Below are 16,704 nucleotides of genomic sequence, written 5' to 3' on the forward strand. Positions count from 1 at the left end.
TAGCATTATAGTATAATAGCATAGTGTAGTATACTACTGTATACTATAGTATAATAGTTTATATTATAGTATAATAGTATAGTGTAGTATTACAGTTTATAGTATAGCATACTAGTATAGTGTAGTATCGTGTAGTATAATACGTTATACTATAGTATTACAGTGTATAGTATAGTATAATAGTATAGTGCAGTATAATAGCGTATAGTATAGTATAGTATAGTAGTATAGTGTAGTATAGTGTAGTATAATACGGTATACTATAGTATTACAGTTTATAGTATAGTATAATAGCATAGTGTAGTATAATATTATAATGTAGTATAGTATAATAGTATAGTGCAGTATAATAGCGTATAGTATAGTATAGTATAGTATACTAGTATAGTGTAGTATAGTGTAGTATAATACGTTATACTATAGTATTACAATTTATAGTATAGTATAATAGCATAGTGTAGTATAATAGTATAATGTAGTATAGTATAATAGTATAGTGCAGTATACTACTTTATAGTATAGTATACTAGTTTATAGTGTAGTATAATAGTATAGTGTAGTATAATAGCTTATAGTATAGTATACTAGTATAGTGTAGTATAATACGTTATACTATAGTACTGCAGTTTATAGCATAGTATAATAGTATAGTGTAGTATAATCGTTTAAGAGTATAATATACTAGTATGGTGTAGTACAGCGTAGTATAACACGTTATACTATAGTATTACAGTTTATAGTATAGTATAATAGCATAGTGTAGTATAATAGTGTATAGTATATTATACTAGTATGATGTAGTATAGTGTAGTATAATACGTTATACTATAGTATACTAGTTTATAGTATAGTATAATAGTATAGTGTAGTATAATAGTTTATAGTATAGTATAGTATAGTATGCTAGTATGGTGTAGTACAGTGTAGTATAATACAGTATACTATAGTATACTGGTTTATAGTATAGCATAATAGTATAGTGTAGTATAATAGTTTACAGTATAGTATAGTATACTGGTATGGTGTAGTATAGTGTAGTATAATACGTTGCACTATAGTATACTAGTGTATAGCATAGTATAATAGGATAGTGTAGTATAGTGGTTTATAGTATAGTATAGTATAGTATACTAGTATGGTGTAGTATAGTGTAGTATAATACGCTATACTATAGTATTACAGTTTATAGTATAGTATAATAGTATAGTGTAGTATAATAGTTTATAGTATAGTATAGTATACTCTTATGGTGTAGTACATTGTAGTATAATACGTTATACTATAGTATTACAGTTTATAGTATAGTATAATAGCATAGTGTAGTATAATAGTTTATAGTATAATATACTAGTATGGTGTAGTATAGTGTAGTATAATACGTTATACTATAGTATTACAGTTTATAGTATTGTATAACAGCACAGTGTATTATAATAGTTTATAGTAAAGTATAGTATACTAGTATGGTGTAGTATAGTGTAGTATAATACATTATACTATAGTATTACAGTTTATAGTATAGTATAATAGTATAGTGTAGTATTACAGTTTATAGTATAGTATACTAGTATAGTGTCGTATAGTGTAGTATAATATGTTGTACTAGAGTATACTAGTTTATAGTATAGTATAATAGTATAGTGTAGTATAATAGTTTATAGTATAGTATATTAGTATGGTGTAGTACAGTGTAGTAGATACATTATACTATAGTATACTAGTTTATAGTGTAGTATAATAGTATAGTGTAGTATAATAGTTTATAGTATAGTATAATATACTAGTATGGTGTAGTACAGTGTAGTATAATACATTATACTATAGTATTACAGTTTATAGTATAGTATAATAGTATAGTGTAGTATAATAGTTTATAGTATAGTATACTATTATATTGTCCTATAGTGTAATATAATATGTTGTACTAGAGTATACTAGTTTATAGTATAGTATAATAGTATAGTGTAGTATAATAGTTTATAGTATAGTATACTAGTATGGTGTAGTATAGTGTCGTATAATATGCTGTACTATAGTATACTAGTTTATAGTATACTATAGTACAGCATATTATAGTATAGCATAATAGTATAGTGTAGTATAATAGTTTACAGTATAGTATAGTATACTGGTATGGTGTAGTATAGTGTAGTATAATACGTTGCACTATAGTATACTAGTTTATAGCATAGTATAATAGGATAGTGTAGTATAGTGGTTTATAGTATAGTATAGTATACTAGTATGGTGTAGTATAGTGTAGTATAATATGCTATACTATTGTATTACAGTTTATAGTATAGTATAATAGTATAGTGTAGTATAATAGTTTATAGTATAGTATAGTATACTCTTATGGTGTAGTACATTGTATTATAATACGTTATACTATAGTATTACAGTTTATAGTATAGTATAATAGCATAGTGTAGTATAATAGTTTATAGTATAATATACTAGTATGGTGTAGTATAGTGTAGTATAATACGTTATACTATAGTATTACAGTTTATAGTATTGTATAACAGCACAGTGTATTATAATAGTTTATAGTAAAGTATAATATACTAGTATGGTGTAGTATAGTGTAGTATAATACATTATACTATAGTATTACAGTTTATAGTATAGTATAATAGTATAGTGTAGTATTACAGTTTATAGTATAGTATACTAGTATAGTGTCGTATAGTGTAGTATAATACGTTGTACTAGAGTATACTAGTTTATAGTATAGTATAATAGTATAGTGTAGTATAATAGTTTATAGTATAGTATATTAGTATGGTGTAGTACAGTGTAGTAGATACATTATACTATAGTATACTAGTTTATAGTGTAGTATAATAGTATAGTGTAGTATAATAGTTTATAGTATAGTATAATATACTAGTATGGTGTAGTACAGTGTAGTATAATACGTTATACTATAGTATTACAGTTTATAGTATAGTATAATAGTATAGTGTAGTATAATAGTTTATAGTATAGTATACTATTATATTGTCCTATAGTGTAATATAATATGTTGTACTAGAGTATACTAGTTTATAGTATAGTATAAGAGTATAGTGTAGTATAATAGTTTATAGTATAGTATACTAGTATGGTGTAGTATAGTGTAGTATAATAGTTTATAGTATAGTATACTAGTATAGTGTAGTATAGTGTCGTATAATATGCTGTACTATAGTATACTAGTTTATAGTATAGTATAATAGTATAGTGTAGTATAATAGTTTATAGTATAGTATACTATTATGGTGTAGTACAGTGTAGTATACTACGTTCAAATCAAATCAAATCAAATCCAATTTTATTTTATTTTAAATTTTACGTTGTACTGTAGTATACTAGTGTATAGTATAGTATAATAGTATGGTGTAGTATAATAGTTTATAGTATAGTATACTAGTATGGTGTAGTATAGTGTAGTATAATACGCTGTACTATAGTATACTAGTATAGTGTTGTATAGTGTAGTATAGTGTAGTATCATAGTATAGTGTAGTATAATAGTTTATAGTATAGTATACTAGCATGGTGTAGTATAGTGTAGTATAATACTCTGTACTATAGTATACTAGTTTATAGTAGTACGGGTAGTCACATTGCATAACATCAAACATCCAAAGAGAGTCTATGTTACTGGATGAGGCGTTATATAGAACCATCACTGACATGAAGCCATCCAGTCACATGACAGTGGTCTTTATTCCTGACAGGACACTGCTACTATAAGGTCACCCTAAAGCCCTTACAGCCCCTCGACCTTCCCATGTAGACCTCTTCATCTACTAGGCAGAACTACAGAGTACAGTGATCAACCCCCCCATGGGTTGTGCCGTGGCGGAGATCTTTGTGGGCTATACTCGGCCTTGTCTCAAGATGGTAAGTTGGTGGTTGAAGATATCTCTCTAGTGGTGTGGGGGCTGTGCTTTGGTGGGGTTATATCCTTCCTGTTTGGCCCTGTCCGGGGGTATCATCGGATGGGGCCATAGTGTCTCCTGACCCCTCCTGTCTCAGCCTCCAGTATTTATGCTGCAGTAGTTTATGTGTCGGGGGGAGAGGGTCAGTTTGTTATATCTGGAGTACTTCTCCTGTCCTATCCGGTGTCCTGTGTGGTCATTTATGAACATTTGAACATCTTGGCCATGTTCTGTTATAATCTCCACCCGGCACAGCCAGAAGAGGACTGGCCACCCCACATAGCCTGGTTCCTCTCAAGGTTTCTTCCTAGGTTTTGGCCTTTCTGGGGAGTTTTTCCTTACCACTGTGCTTCTACACCTGCATTGCTTGCTGTTTGGGGGTTTAGGCTGGGTTTCTATACAGCACTTTGTGACATCAGCTGATGTACGAAGGGCTATATAAATACATTGGATTTGATTTACAGTAAAGAGCCTATTTTACTATGCTGAACGGTCCATTTCATTCACAGTTCACACTCAAAATAAAACCTCATTGAACCAAACTGCAGTCTATTCCCGTTCAGATAAAACAAACATCATTTATCAGTGACTCCTCTGCTGACCTCTACAGCTTCTACCAGCTGCAGCCCACTGGGTTCCTCTCCTCTCCTCTCCTCTCCCCTCTTCTCTTCTCCCCTCTTTGCCTCTCTCTCCTCTCCTCTCCTCTCCTCTCTCCCCTCACATCTCGCTGCCGTACCCTTCCCCTCCCCCTGTATCTCCATCCACTCCTCTCCGATCTCTCCCCCGTATCTCCCTCCACTCCTCCTCTCCTCTCCTCGCTCCCCACTCCTTCTCCTCCCCCCCGCTCCCTACTCCTTCTCCCGTAGCTTTAACTGTGTGTGTGTGTGTGTGTGTGTGTGTGTGTGTGTGTGTGTGTGTGTGTGTGTGTGTGTGTGTGTGTGTGTGTGTGTGTGTGTGTGTGTGTGTGTGTGTGTGTGTGTGTGTGTGTGTGTGTGTGTGTGTGTGTGTGTGTGTGTGTGTGTGTGTGCGTGTGTGCGTGTGTGCGTGCGTGTGTGTGCGTGCGTGCGGACAGAGTACTGTAGATTAATAAATCATAATGTTGCCGTGAGAGCCACCTCTGTCACCTTCATTGTTTATTCTCACACCTCAACTCCCCCAGGGGGCAGGCGGAGAAAGGGATGGAAGTATTTAGCAGAGAGAGACAGAGAGAGAGAGAGACAGAGAGAGACAGAGAGATATAGAGAGGGAGAGAGAGAGAGACAGAGAGACAGAGACAGAGAGACAGAGAGAGCGAGACAGAGAGACAGAGAGAGAGAGAGACAGAGAGACAGAGAGTGAGAGAGACAGAGAGAGCGAGACAGAGAGACAGAGAGAGTCAGAGAGACAGAGAGAGAGAGAGAGAGAGAGAGAGAGAGAGAGAGAGAGAGAGAGAGAGAGAGAGAGAGAGAGAGAGAATCTATAACAAACACACTAAGCTATACAGGCACAACTACCACAATCTATAACAAACACACTAAGCTATACAGGCACAACTACCACAATCTATAACAAACACTAAGCTATACAGGCACAACTACCACAATCTATAACAAACACACTAAGCTATACAGGCACAACTACCACAATCTATAACAAACACACTAAGCTATACAGGCACAACTACCACAATCTATAACAAACACACTAAGCTATACAGGCACAACTACCACAATCTATAACAAACACACCTAGGCTATACAGGCACAGGCGTAATATGCGACCAATCGTCTGATTGGCCCTTTCTGCTTGACCGTTAGACTGGGGATGAAAACCGGAAGAGAGACTGACGGAAGCACCAATCAAACGACAGAACTCCCTCCAAAACTGTGACGTGAATTGCGGGCCTCTGTCTGAAACGGCGTCTAACAGGAGGCCATGAATTCTGAACACATTCTCAATGATGATTTGTGCCGTCTCCTTAGCGGAAGGAAGCTTAGCGAGGGGAATGAAATGTGCCGCCTTAGAGAACCTATCGACAACCGTAAGAATCACAGTCTTCCCCGCAGACGAAGGCAGACCAGTAATAAAGTCTAAGGCGATGTGAGACCATGGTCGAGAAGGAATGGGAAGCGGTCTGAGACGACCGGCAGGAGGAGAGTTACCTGACTTAGTCTGCGCGCAGTCCGAACAAGCAGCCACGAAACGGCGCGTGTCACGCTCCTGAGTAGGCCACCAAAACCGCTGGCGAATAGAAGCAAGCGTACCCCGAACGCCGGGGTGGCCAGCTAACTTGGCAGAGTGAGCCCACTGAAGAACAGCCAGACGAGTAGAGACAGGAACGAAAAGAAGGTTACTACGACAAGCGCGCGGCGACGCAGTGTGAGTGAGTGCTTGCTTTACCTGTCTCTCAATTCCCCAGACAGTCAACCCGACAACACGCCCTTCAGGGAGAATCCCCTCGGGGTCGGTAGAAGCCACAGAAGAACTAAAGAGATGGGATAAGGCATCAGGCTTGGTGTTCTTATTACCCGGGCGATAAGAAATCACGAACTCGAAACGAGCGAAAAACAACGCCCAACGAGCTTGACGTGCATTAAGTCGTTTGGCAGAACGGATGTACTCAAGGTTCTTATGGTCAGTCCAAACGACAAAAGGAACGGTCGCCCCCTCCAACCACTATCGCCATTCGCCTGGGGCTAAGCGGATGGCGAGCAGTTCGCGGTTACCCACATCATAGTTGCGTTCCGATGGCGACAGGCGATGAGAAAAATAAGCGCAAGGATGGACCTTATCGTCAGAATGGAAGCGCTGGGATAGAATGGCTCCCACGCCCACCTCTGAAGCGTCAACCTCGACAATGAATTGTTTAGTGACGTCAGGAGTAACAAGGATAAGAGCGGATGTAAAACGCTTCTTGAGGAGATCAAAAGCTCCCTGGGCGGAACCGGACCACTTAAAGCACGTCTTGACAGAAGTAAGAGCTGTGAGAGGGGCAGCAACTTGACCGAAATTACGAATGAAACGCGATAGAAATTAGCGAAACCTAGAAAGCGCTGCAACTCGACACGTGACCTTGGAACGGGCCAATCACTGACAGCCTGGACCTTAGCGGGATCCATCTGAATGCCTTCAGCGGAAATAACAGAACCGAGAAATGTGACAGAGGAGACATGAAAGGCGCACTTCTCAGCCTTCACGTAGAGACAATTCTCTAAAAGGCGCTGGAGTACACGTCGAACGTGCTGAACATGAATCTCGAGTGACGGTGAAAAAATCAGGATATCGTCAAGGTAGACGAAAACAAAGATGTTCAGCATGTCTCTCAGTACATCATTAACTAATGCCTGAAAGACAGCTGGAGCATTAGCGAGACCGAACGGCAGAACCCGGTATTCAAAATGCCCTAACGGAGTGTTAAACGCCGTTTTCCACTCGTCCCCCTCTCTGATGCGCACGAGATGGTAAGCGTTACGAAGGTCCAACTTAGTAAAGAACCTGGCTCCCTGCAGAATTTCGAAGGCTGACGACATAAGGGGAAGCGGATAACGATTCTTAACCGTTATGTCATTCAGCCCTCGATAATCCACGCAGGGGCGCAGAGTACCGTCCTTCTTCTTAACAAAAAAACCCCGCTCCGGCGGGAGAGGAAGAAGGCACCACGGTACCGGCGTCGAGAGAAACAGACAAATAATCCTCGAGAGCCTTACGTTCGGGAGCCGACAGAGAGTATAGTCTACCCCGAGGAGGAGTGGTCCCCGGAAGGAGATCAATACAACAATCATACGACCGGTGAGGAGGAAGGGAGTTGGCTCTGGACCGACTGAAGACCGTGCGCAGATCATGATATTCCTCCGGCACTCCTGTCAAATCACCAGGTTCCTCCTGAGAAGAGGGGACAGAAGAAACAGGAGGGATAGCAGACATTAAACACTTCACATGACAAGAAACGTTCCAGGATAGGATAGAATTACTAGACCAATTAATAGAAGGATTATGACATACTAGCCAGGGATGACCCAAAACAACAGGTGTAAAAGGTGAACGAAAAATCAAAAAGGAAATGGTCTCACTGTGGTTACCAGATACTGTGAGGGTTAAAGGTAGTGTCTCACATCTGATACTGGGGAGAAGACTACCATCTAAGGCGAACATGGGCGTGGGCTTCCCTAACTGTCTGAGAGGAATGTCATGTTTCCGAGCCCATGCTTCGTCCATAAAACAACCCTCAGCCCCAGAGTCTATCAAGGCACTGCAGGAAGCAGCCGAACCGGTCCAGCGTAGATGGACCGACAAGGTAGTACAGGATCTTGATGGAGAGACCTGAGTAGTAGCGCTCACCAGTAGCCCTCCGCTTACTGATGAGCTCTGGCTTTTACTGGACATGAAATGACAAAATGTCCAGCAGAACCGCAATAGAGGCAAAGGCGGTTGGTGATCCTCCGTTCCCTCTCCTTAGTCGAGATGCGAATACCTCCCAGCTGCATGGGCTCAGTCTCTGAGCCGGAGGGAGGAGATGGTTGAGATGCGGAGAGGGGGAACACCGTTAACGCGAGCTCTCTTCCATGAGCTCGGAGACGAAGATCTACCCGTCGTTCTATGCGGATGGCGAGTGCAATCAAAGAGTCCACGCTGGAAGGAACCTCCCGGGAGAGAATCTCATCTTTAACCTCAGCGTGGAGTCCCTCCAGAAAACGAGCGAGCAACGCCGGCTCGTTCCAGTCACTGGAGGCAGCAAGAGTGCGAAACTCTATAGAGTAATCCGTTATGGATCGATCACCTTGACATAGGGAAGCCAGGGCCCTGGAAGCCTCCTTACCAAAAACTGAACGATCAAAAACCCGTATCATCTCCTCTTTAAAGTTCAGATAATTGTTAGAACACTCAGCCCTTGCCTCCCAGATAGCTGTGCCCCACTCCCGAGCCCGACCAGTAAGGAGTGAAATGACGTAAGCGATCCGAGCTCTCTCTCTTGAGTATGTGTTGGGTTGGAGAGAGAACACAATATCACACTGGGTGAGAAAGGAGCGGCACTCAGTGGGCTGCCCAGAGTAACATGGTGGGTTATTAACCCTAGGTTCCGGAGACTCGGAAGACCAGGAAGTAGCTGGTGGCACGAGACGAAGACTCTGAAACTGTCCTGAGAGGTCGGAAACCTGAGCGGCCAGGGTCTCAACGGCATGACGAGCAGCAGACAATTCCTGCTCGTGTCTGCCGAGCATTGCTCCCTGGATCTCGACGGCAGTGTTGCGAGAATCCGTAGTCGCTGGGTCCATTCTTGGTCGGATCCTTCTGTTATGCAGGTGAATGAGGACCCAAAAGCGACTTAACGGAAACAGAGTCTTTATTCCAGTCTTAAACAAAAGCGATACTCCTGGATATTATCTAGGTAAAAGCAAAAACAGGAAAACTGAAATCCACTCGTCAGTAGAGAGGAATAACTGGAGACGCGACCACAGACTGCAGGTCGCTTCGGGAAGGCACCGGCCGTAGCTGACATTGACACCTGCTCACACGCAGCATCTGAAGAAGGTAAAACACGACAGGGCGGAACAAGGACACAGAACAGCGAACATCAAACAAGGATCCGACAAGGACAGAAGCGGAAAACAGAGGGAGAAATAGGGACTCTAATCAGAGGGCAAAATAGGGGACAGGTGTGAAAAGAGTAAATGAGGTAGTTAGGAGAATGAGGAACAGCTGGGAGCAGGAACGGAACGATAGAGAGAGAGAGCGAGAGAGGGAGAGAGGGAGGGGGAGAGAGAGGGATAGAAAGAGGGAAAGAACCTAATAAGACCAGCAGAGGGAAACGAATAGAAGGGAAGCACAGAGACAAGACATGATAATCAATGACAAAACATGACACTAACTACAGACCTGCCATTACACCCTAACTACAGACCTGCCATTACACCCTAACTACAGACCTGCCATTACACCCTAACTACAGTCCTGCCATTACACCCTAACTACAGACCTGCCATTACACCCTAACTACAGACCTGCCATTACACCCCAACTACAGACCTGCCATTACACCCTAACTACAGACCTGCCATTACACCCTAACTATAGACCTGCCATTACACCCTAACTACAGACCTGCCATTACACCCTAACTACAGACCTGCCATTACACCCTAACTATAGACATGCCATTACACCCTAACTACAGACCTGCCATTACACCCTAACTACAGACCTGCCATTATACCCTAACTACAGACCTGCCATTACACCCTAACTACAGACCTGCCATTACACCCTAACCTGTACAGACCAGCCATTACACCCTAACTACAGACCTGCCATTACACCCTAACCTGTACAGACCTGCCATTACACCCTAACCTGTATAGACCAGCCATTACACCCTAACTACAGACCAGCCATTACACCCTAACTACAGACCTGCCATTACACCCTAACTACAGACCAGCCATTACACCCTAACTACAGACCTGCCATTACACCCTAACTACAGACCTGCCATTACACCCTAACCTGTATAGACCAGCCATTACACCCTAACTACAGACCTGTCATTACACCCTAACTACAGACCTGCCATTACACCCTAACTACAGACCTGTCATTACACCCTAACCTGTATAGACCAGCCATTACACCCTAACTACAGACCAGCCATTACACCCTAACCTGTACAGACCTGCCATTACACCTTAACTACAGACCAGCCATTACACCCTAACCTGTACAGACCAGCCATTACACCCTAACCTGTACAGACCAGCCATTACACCCTAACTACAGACCTGTCATTACACCCTAACCTGTACAGACCAGCCATTACACCCTAACTACAGACCTGCCATTACACCCTAACTACAGACCTGCCATTACACCCTAACCTGTACAGACCAGCCATTACACCCTAACCTGTACAGACCAGCCATTACACCCTAACTACAGACCTGTCATTACACCCTAACCTGTACAGACCAGCCATTACACCCTAACTACAGACCTGCCATTACACCCTAACTACAGACCTGCCATTACACCCTAACTACAGACCTGCCATTACACCCTAACCTGTACAGACCTGCCATTACAACCTAACTATAGACCTGCCATTACACCCTAACTACAGACCTTCCATTACACCCTAACTACAGACCTGCCATTACACCCTAACTACAGACCTGTCATTACACCCTAACTACAGACCTGTCATTACACCCTAACTACAGACCTGCCATTACACCCTAACTACAGACCTGCCATTACACCCTAACCTGTATAGACCAGCCATTACACCCTAACTACAGACCTGTCATTACACCCTAACTACAGACCTGCCATTACACCCTAACTACAGACCTGCCATTACACCCTAACCTGTACAGACCAGCCATTACACCCTAACTACAGACCTGCCATTACACCGTAACTACAGACCTGCCATTACAACCTAACTACAGACCTGCCATTACACCCTAACTACAGACCTGCCATTACAACCTAACTACAGACCTGTCATTACACCCTAACTACAGACCTGCCATTACACCCTAACTACAGACCTGCCATTACAACCTAACCTGTACAGACCTGTCATTACACCCTAACTACAGACCTGCCATTACACCCTAACTACAGACCTGCCATTACACCCTAACTACAGACCTGCCATTACACCCTAACTACAGACCTGCCATTACACCCTAACTACAGACCTGCCATTACACCCTAACTACAGACCTGCCATTACACCCTAACCTGTATAGACCAGCCATTACACCCTAACTACAGACCAGCCATTACACCCTTACTACAGACCTTCCATTACACCCTAACTACAGACCTGCCATTACACCCTAACTACAGACCTGTCATTACACCCTAACTACAGACCTGTCATTACACCCTATCTACAGACCTGTCATTACACCCTAACTACAAACTTGCCATTAGACCCTAACTACAGACTTGCCATTACACCCCAACCTGTTTATATTATCTAGATTATTACAGTGTTTATATTATCTAGATTATTACAGTGTTTATATTATAGATTATTACAGTGTTTATATTATAGATTATTACAGTGTTAATATTATAGATTATTACAGTGTTTATATTATCTAGATTATTACAGTGTTTATATTATCTAGATTATTACAGTGTATATATTATAGATTATTACAGTGTTAATATTATAGATTATTACATTGTTTATATTATAGATTATTACAGTGTTAATATTATAGATTATTACAGTGTTTATATTATCTAGATTATTACAGTGTTTATATTATCTAGATTATTACAGTGTTTATATTATAGATTATTACAGTGTTTATATTATCTAGATTATTACAGTGTTTATATTATAGATTATTACAGTGTTTATATTATAGATTATGACAGTGTTTATATTATCTAGATTATTAGTGTTTATATTATAGATTATTACAGTGTATATATTATCTAGATTATTACAGTGTTTATATTATCTAGAATATTACAGTGTTTATATTATCTAGATTATTACAGTGTTTATATTATCTAGAATATTAGAGTGTTTTATTATTTATCTATATTACTAAAGAGCTGCAATGATTTCAATGTACTGTTTTCCACCTGCTGTATCATGTGCAGGTGACAAATAAACAAAGGTTGAAGCGTTCCTCAGCACATCATTGTAGTAGAGTCAACTGTCATAACATTAGTGTGTGACCTATTTGTTGAGTAGGCATGGCCAGGTGTAAATGGACCCGTATGGATTAAAACCATGTTGAAACTGTAGGTGTGGTGGTGGAGCCCTCCCTTCAGAGGTTTATTTAGGACTAACAACATGGACCCCAACCCAGAATCCTCCAGCAGACACACCTGAGGAGGACTGTATAAAAAGCCCAGGACTGACCAGACAGAATCACACACCAAGACTCTCCAAAGCATCTCCAGGACCAAGAAGCCATCTAGAGTATCTCCACTGTCAGATCCAAGGAGCCATCCAGTCTCTCCTCTCCACACACTGAAGATGGAGCAAAGCCCCTCTCTCACCCTGCTGCTGCTGCTGCTGCTGGGCCTCTCTCAGGCCAACCCTCTCATGGAGGATGGAAGTGGACCAGAGATCCTAACAGACAACCCTGAGGCTGTAGACATCACTGAGAGAATTCTGACCACTAATAACGGCTCCAGTCAGTTCCTGTTGGAGGGGGACATGGTGGCACCAACAACCAGAAACGCCATGATTTGCTATAGGTACAACCAACACACACTGAAAACAATATTGTGCGAATTTTACTTTTAAAACTATCTGCATCAGCTTATTTAGTATTTCCAACACAAGGTATTTTCATGTTTAATATACTTCACTTTTAGTGTTTCAGAAAGTTGCATGATCACAAAATATACTTCGCTTCGTTAAAACCTGCATACAAACACTGAGAGTAGCATTATGAAGTCAAAGAATGTGGAATTACCCACAATCCTCTAAAAACAGAGCCAGGTGTCAAAAAGTTGTTGCTAGAACTTAAAGTTAGTAAGTTGAGGGAAAATTTCCCTTGGAGTTGTTTTTACGTGCATCTTATGTTGATATATTTACATTTCAGGTTGGTTAAACGAGTGAAGTAGAGTAAAGTACTAATTATATTGAAGTAGAGTAATATATTTTTTTAGGTCAAAATAATTGTATTTTCAAGTATAATTGACTAACACCCTGAATGTTATTTTACAGTGCCGGGTGCTTCTGGAACAAAGGCTCCAACGGACTGGTTGAAGTGCCCTACACAGTGAGCAGTAGCTTCAGTTCCTCTGACAAGCAGGGCATTGAAAACGCCCTCCGGGCCTTCACTTCCCAGACCTGCATTCGCTTCGTGCCTTGGCAGAATCAGGTTGACTTCATCAGCTACGAGCCCAGAGACGGGTGCTGGTCCTCTCTTGGGAGAATGGGAGGCCAACAGACGGTCTCTCTCCAAATGGACGGCTGTGTTTACTTCGGCATCATTCAGCACGAGACTCTCCACGCTCTGGGCTTCCAACACGAACAAACCAGGAGCGACCGTGACGAGTACGTCACCATCAACTGGAGTAACATCGACTCTAACAATGCCTTTAACTTTGATAGATCAAACACCAACAACCTGAACACTCCCTATGACTACAGCTCTGTCATGCACTATGGAAAAACAGCCTTCTCTGTCAACGGGATGGACACCATCACCCCCATCCCCAACCCCAACGTGCCCATCGGCCAGAGACAGGGGTTGTCCACCACAGACATCCTGAGGATCAACAGACTCTACGGCTGCTGAGAGGAAGACATCAAGTCACAGGAGAAAAGTCTGGAAAAGACCAGAAGAAGGAAGTCAAGTCTGACATATATCATGTTACCTTATTGATTTAAAATCATTGTTGAGTTGTAACTTTTAAAAAATGATCAGTTGTGTAGTTCTCAAATTATTTTAATCATATGACTTAATTAATTATCTAAAATAAACCAGATTGAAAGCAGATGCTATTGTTTAATTCTAGTGTTTTCTAGTGTGTGTGTTTGTCTGTGTGTCTGTGTGAGAGAGAGAGAGAGAGAGAGAGAGAGATTTAAAATCATTGTTGAGTTGTAACTTTTAAAAAATGATCAGTTGTGTAGTTCTCAAATTATTTTAATCATATGACTTAATTAATTATCTAAAATAAACCAGATTGAAAGCAGATGCTATTGTTTAATTCTAGTGTTTTCTAGTGTGTGTGTTTGTCTGTGTGTCTGTGTGAGAGAGAGAGAGAGAGAGAGAGAGAGAGAGAGAGAGAGAGAGAGAGAGAGAGAGAGAGAGAGAGAGAGAGAGAGAGAGAGAGAGACAGAGAGAGACAGAGAGAGAGAGAGAGAGAGAGAGAGAGAGAGAGAGAGAGAGAGAGAGAGAGAGAGAGAGAGAGAGAGAGAGAGACAGAGAGAGAGAGACAGAGAGAGAGAGAGAGAGAGAGAGAGAGAGAGAGAGAGAGAGAGAGAGAGAGAGAGAGAGAGAGAGAGAGAGAGAGAGAGAGAGAGAGAGAGAGAGAGAGAGAGAGAGAGAGAGAGAGAGAGAGAGAGAGAGAGAGAGAGAGAGAGAGAGAGATTTAACAGACTGGGCACAAGTCCTCCATGTCTGTCCTGATCCAAGACATTCTTCCTCCAATCAGCACTAGAGTTACATCACTTCTGTCACAACTACAATGACATCATTTCTCTCACCTGAACACAATAAGACACTAGGAATATCCACAACTACAATGGCATGAAAGATAATAATTATTTTTGGAAGAGAATGAAGGAGGCAGACAGACTACAACATAAATATCTGCTCTGGGAATCTGACAACAAAGCAGAAATAAAAATCAACCACACGGTATTTTCTTGTTAAGATTTATACTGTAGATGTAACTGGTCTGGTCTGCTAAAATCATCACTTCAAAGTTGAGTCACATGTCCCCACAAAAAATACAGGTTTCTCCTCAAAATGTTTTAAAATGCTGTGCATTGAATCTTATCACATAACAAGATAGACTAACAAACCAAAACGTTCTGCAGACATGCTGACATCTCTCTATTTATCTCGGATCTTGGAGGGCACTACGGTGTTGAACGCTGAGCTGTAGTCAATGAACAGCATTCTTACGTAGGTGTTCCGTTTGTCCAGGTGGGAAAGGGCAGTGTGGAGTGCAATAGAGTTGGTGTCATCTGTGGATCTGTTGGGTCGGTATGCAAATTGGACTGGGTCTAGGGTTTCTGGGATGATTGTGTTAATGAGGGTTATGCCCAGACATTCAAAGAATTTGATAGCTACAGATGTGAGTGCTACGGGGTGATGATCATTTAAATAGGTTACCTTGGCGTTCTTGTGCACAGAGACTATGGTGGTCTGCTTGAAACATGTAGGTATTACAGACTGGGTCAGGGAGAGGTTGAAAATGTCAGTGAATACACTTGTCAGTGCTCGGAGAACATGTCCTGGTAATCCATCTGACCCTGCAGGCTTTGTGAACGTTCAACTGTTTAAAAAGGTCACATCGGCTACGGAAAACATGATCACAAAGTCATCCAGAACAGCTGGTGCTCTCACGCATGGTTCAGTGTTGCTCGGCTCAGAGCAAGCGTAGCATGCATTTAGCACATCTGGCAGGCTTGTGTCACTGGGCAGCTCGCGGCTGGGTTTCCCTTTGTAATCCTTAATCCATTGTTCCAAGATGGCGTAGCAGTCAGACGTCTTGTCGTGTCGTGTCCCTTCTATACAGTGCCTTGCGAAAGTATTGGGCCCTCTTGAACTTTGCGACCTTTTGCCACATTTCAGGCTTCAAACATAAAGATATAAAACTGTATTTTTTTGTGAAGAATCAACAACAAGTGGGACACAATCATGAAGAGGAACGACATTTATTGGATATTTCAAACATTTTTAACAAATCAAAAACTGAAAAATTGGGCGTGCAAAATTATTCAGCCCCTTTACTTTCAGTACAGCAAACTCTCTCCAGAAGTTCAGTGAGGATCTCTGAATGATCCAATGTTGACCTAAATGACTAATGATGATAAATACAATCCACCTGTGTGTAATCAAGTCTCTGTATAAATGCACCTGCACTGTGATAGTCTCAAAGGTCCTTTAAAAGCGCAGAGAGCATCACGAAGAACAAGGAACACACCAGGCAGGTCCGAGATACTGTTGTGAAGAAGTTTAAAGCCGGATTTGGATCCAAAATATTTCCCAAACTTTAAACATCCCAAGGAGCACTGTGCAAGCGATAATATTGAAATGGAAGGAGTATCAGACCACTGCAAATCTACCAAGACCTGGCCGTC

General features: G+C 41.1%; 2 protein-coding genes across 4 annotated transcripts in view; one reads left to right on the forward strand and one right to left on the reverse strand.

Annotated features, from left to right (window-relative positions):
* The window catches only part of LOC124035464 (nuclear receptor ROR-alpha A-like), a 380,116-nt gene that overhangs the window by 311,391 nt on the left and 52,021 nt on the right, over nt 1-16,704 (reverse strand). The gene's annotated exons all lie outside the window — the stretch shown is intronic.
* On the forward strand, nt 12,855-14,221 carry LOC124035467 (hatching enzyme 1.2-like). Its single transcript, XM_046348922.1, has 2 exons — nt 12,855-13,136; nt 13,612-14,221. Exons 1-2 carry the CDS (start codon nt 12,913-12,915, stop codon nt 14,186-14,188), a joined length of 801 nt encoding a protein of 266 aa, XP_046204878.1. The 5' UTR covers nt 12,855-12,912; the 3' UTR covers nt 14,189-14,221.

This window comes from Oncorhynchus gorbuscha, linkage group LG05, assembly GCF_021184085.1.
Source record: "Oncorhynchus gorbuscha isolate QuinsamMale2020 ecotype Even-year linkage group LG05, OgorEven_v1.0, whole genome shotgun sequence".
NCBI classification, from domain to species: Eukaryota; Metazoa; Chordata; class Actinopteri; order Salmoniformes; family Salmonidae; genus Oncorhynchus; species Oncorhynchus gorbuscha.

What these genes read in the sequence shown, in the direction of transcription:
- LOC124035467 (XM_046348922.1), top strand. Translation starts at nt 12,913, where the DNA reads ATGGAGCAAAGCCCCTCTCTCACCCTGCTGCTGCTGCTGCTGCTGGGC. An exon ending in AACGCCATGATTTGCTATAG is followed by an intron (nt 13,137 to 13,611) that starts GTACAACCAACA and finishes GTTATTTTACAG; the next exon opens with TGCCGGGTGCTTCTGGAACA.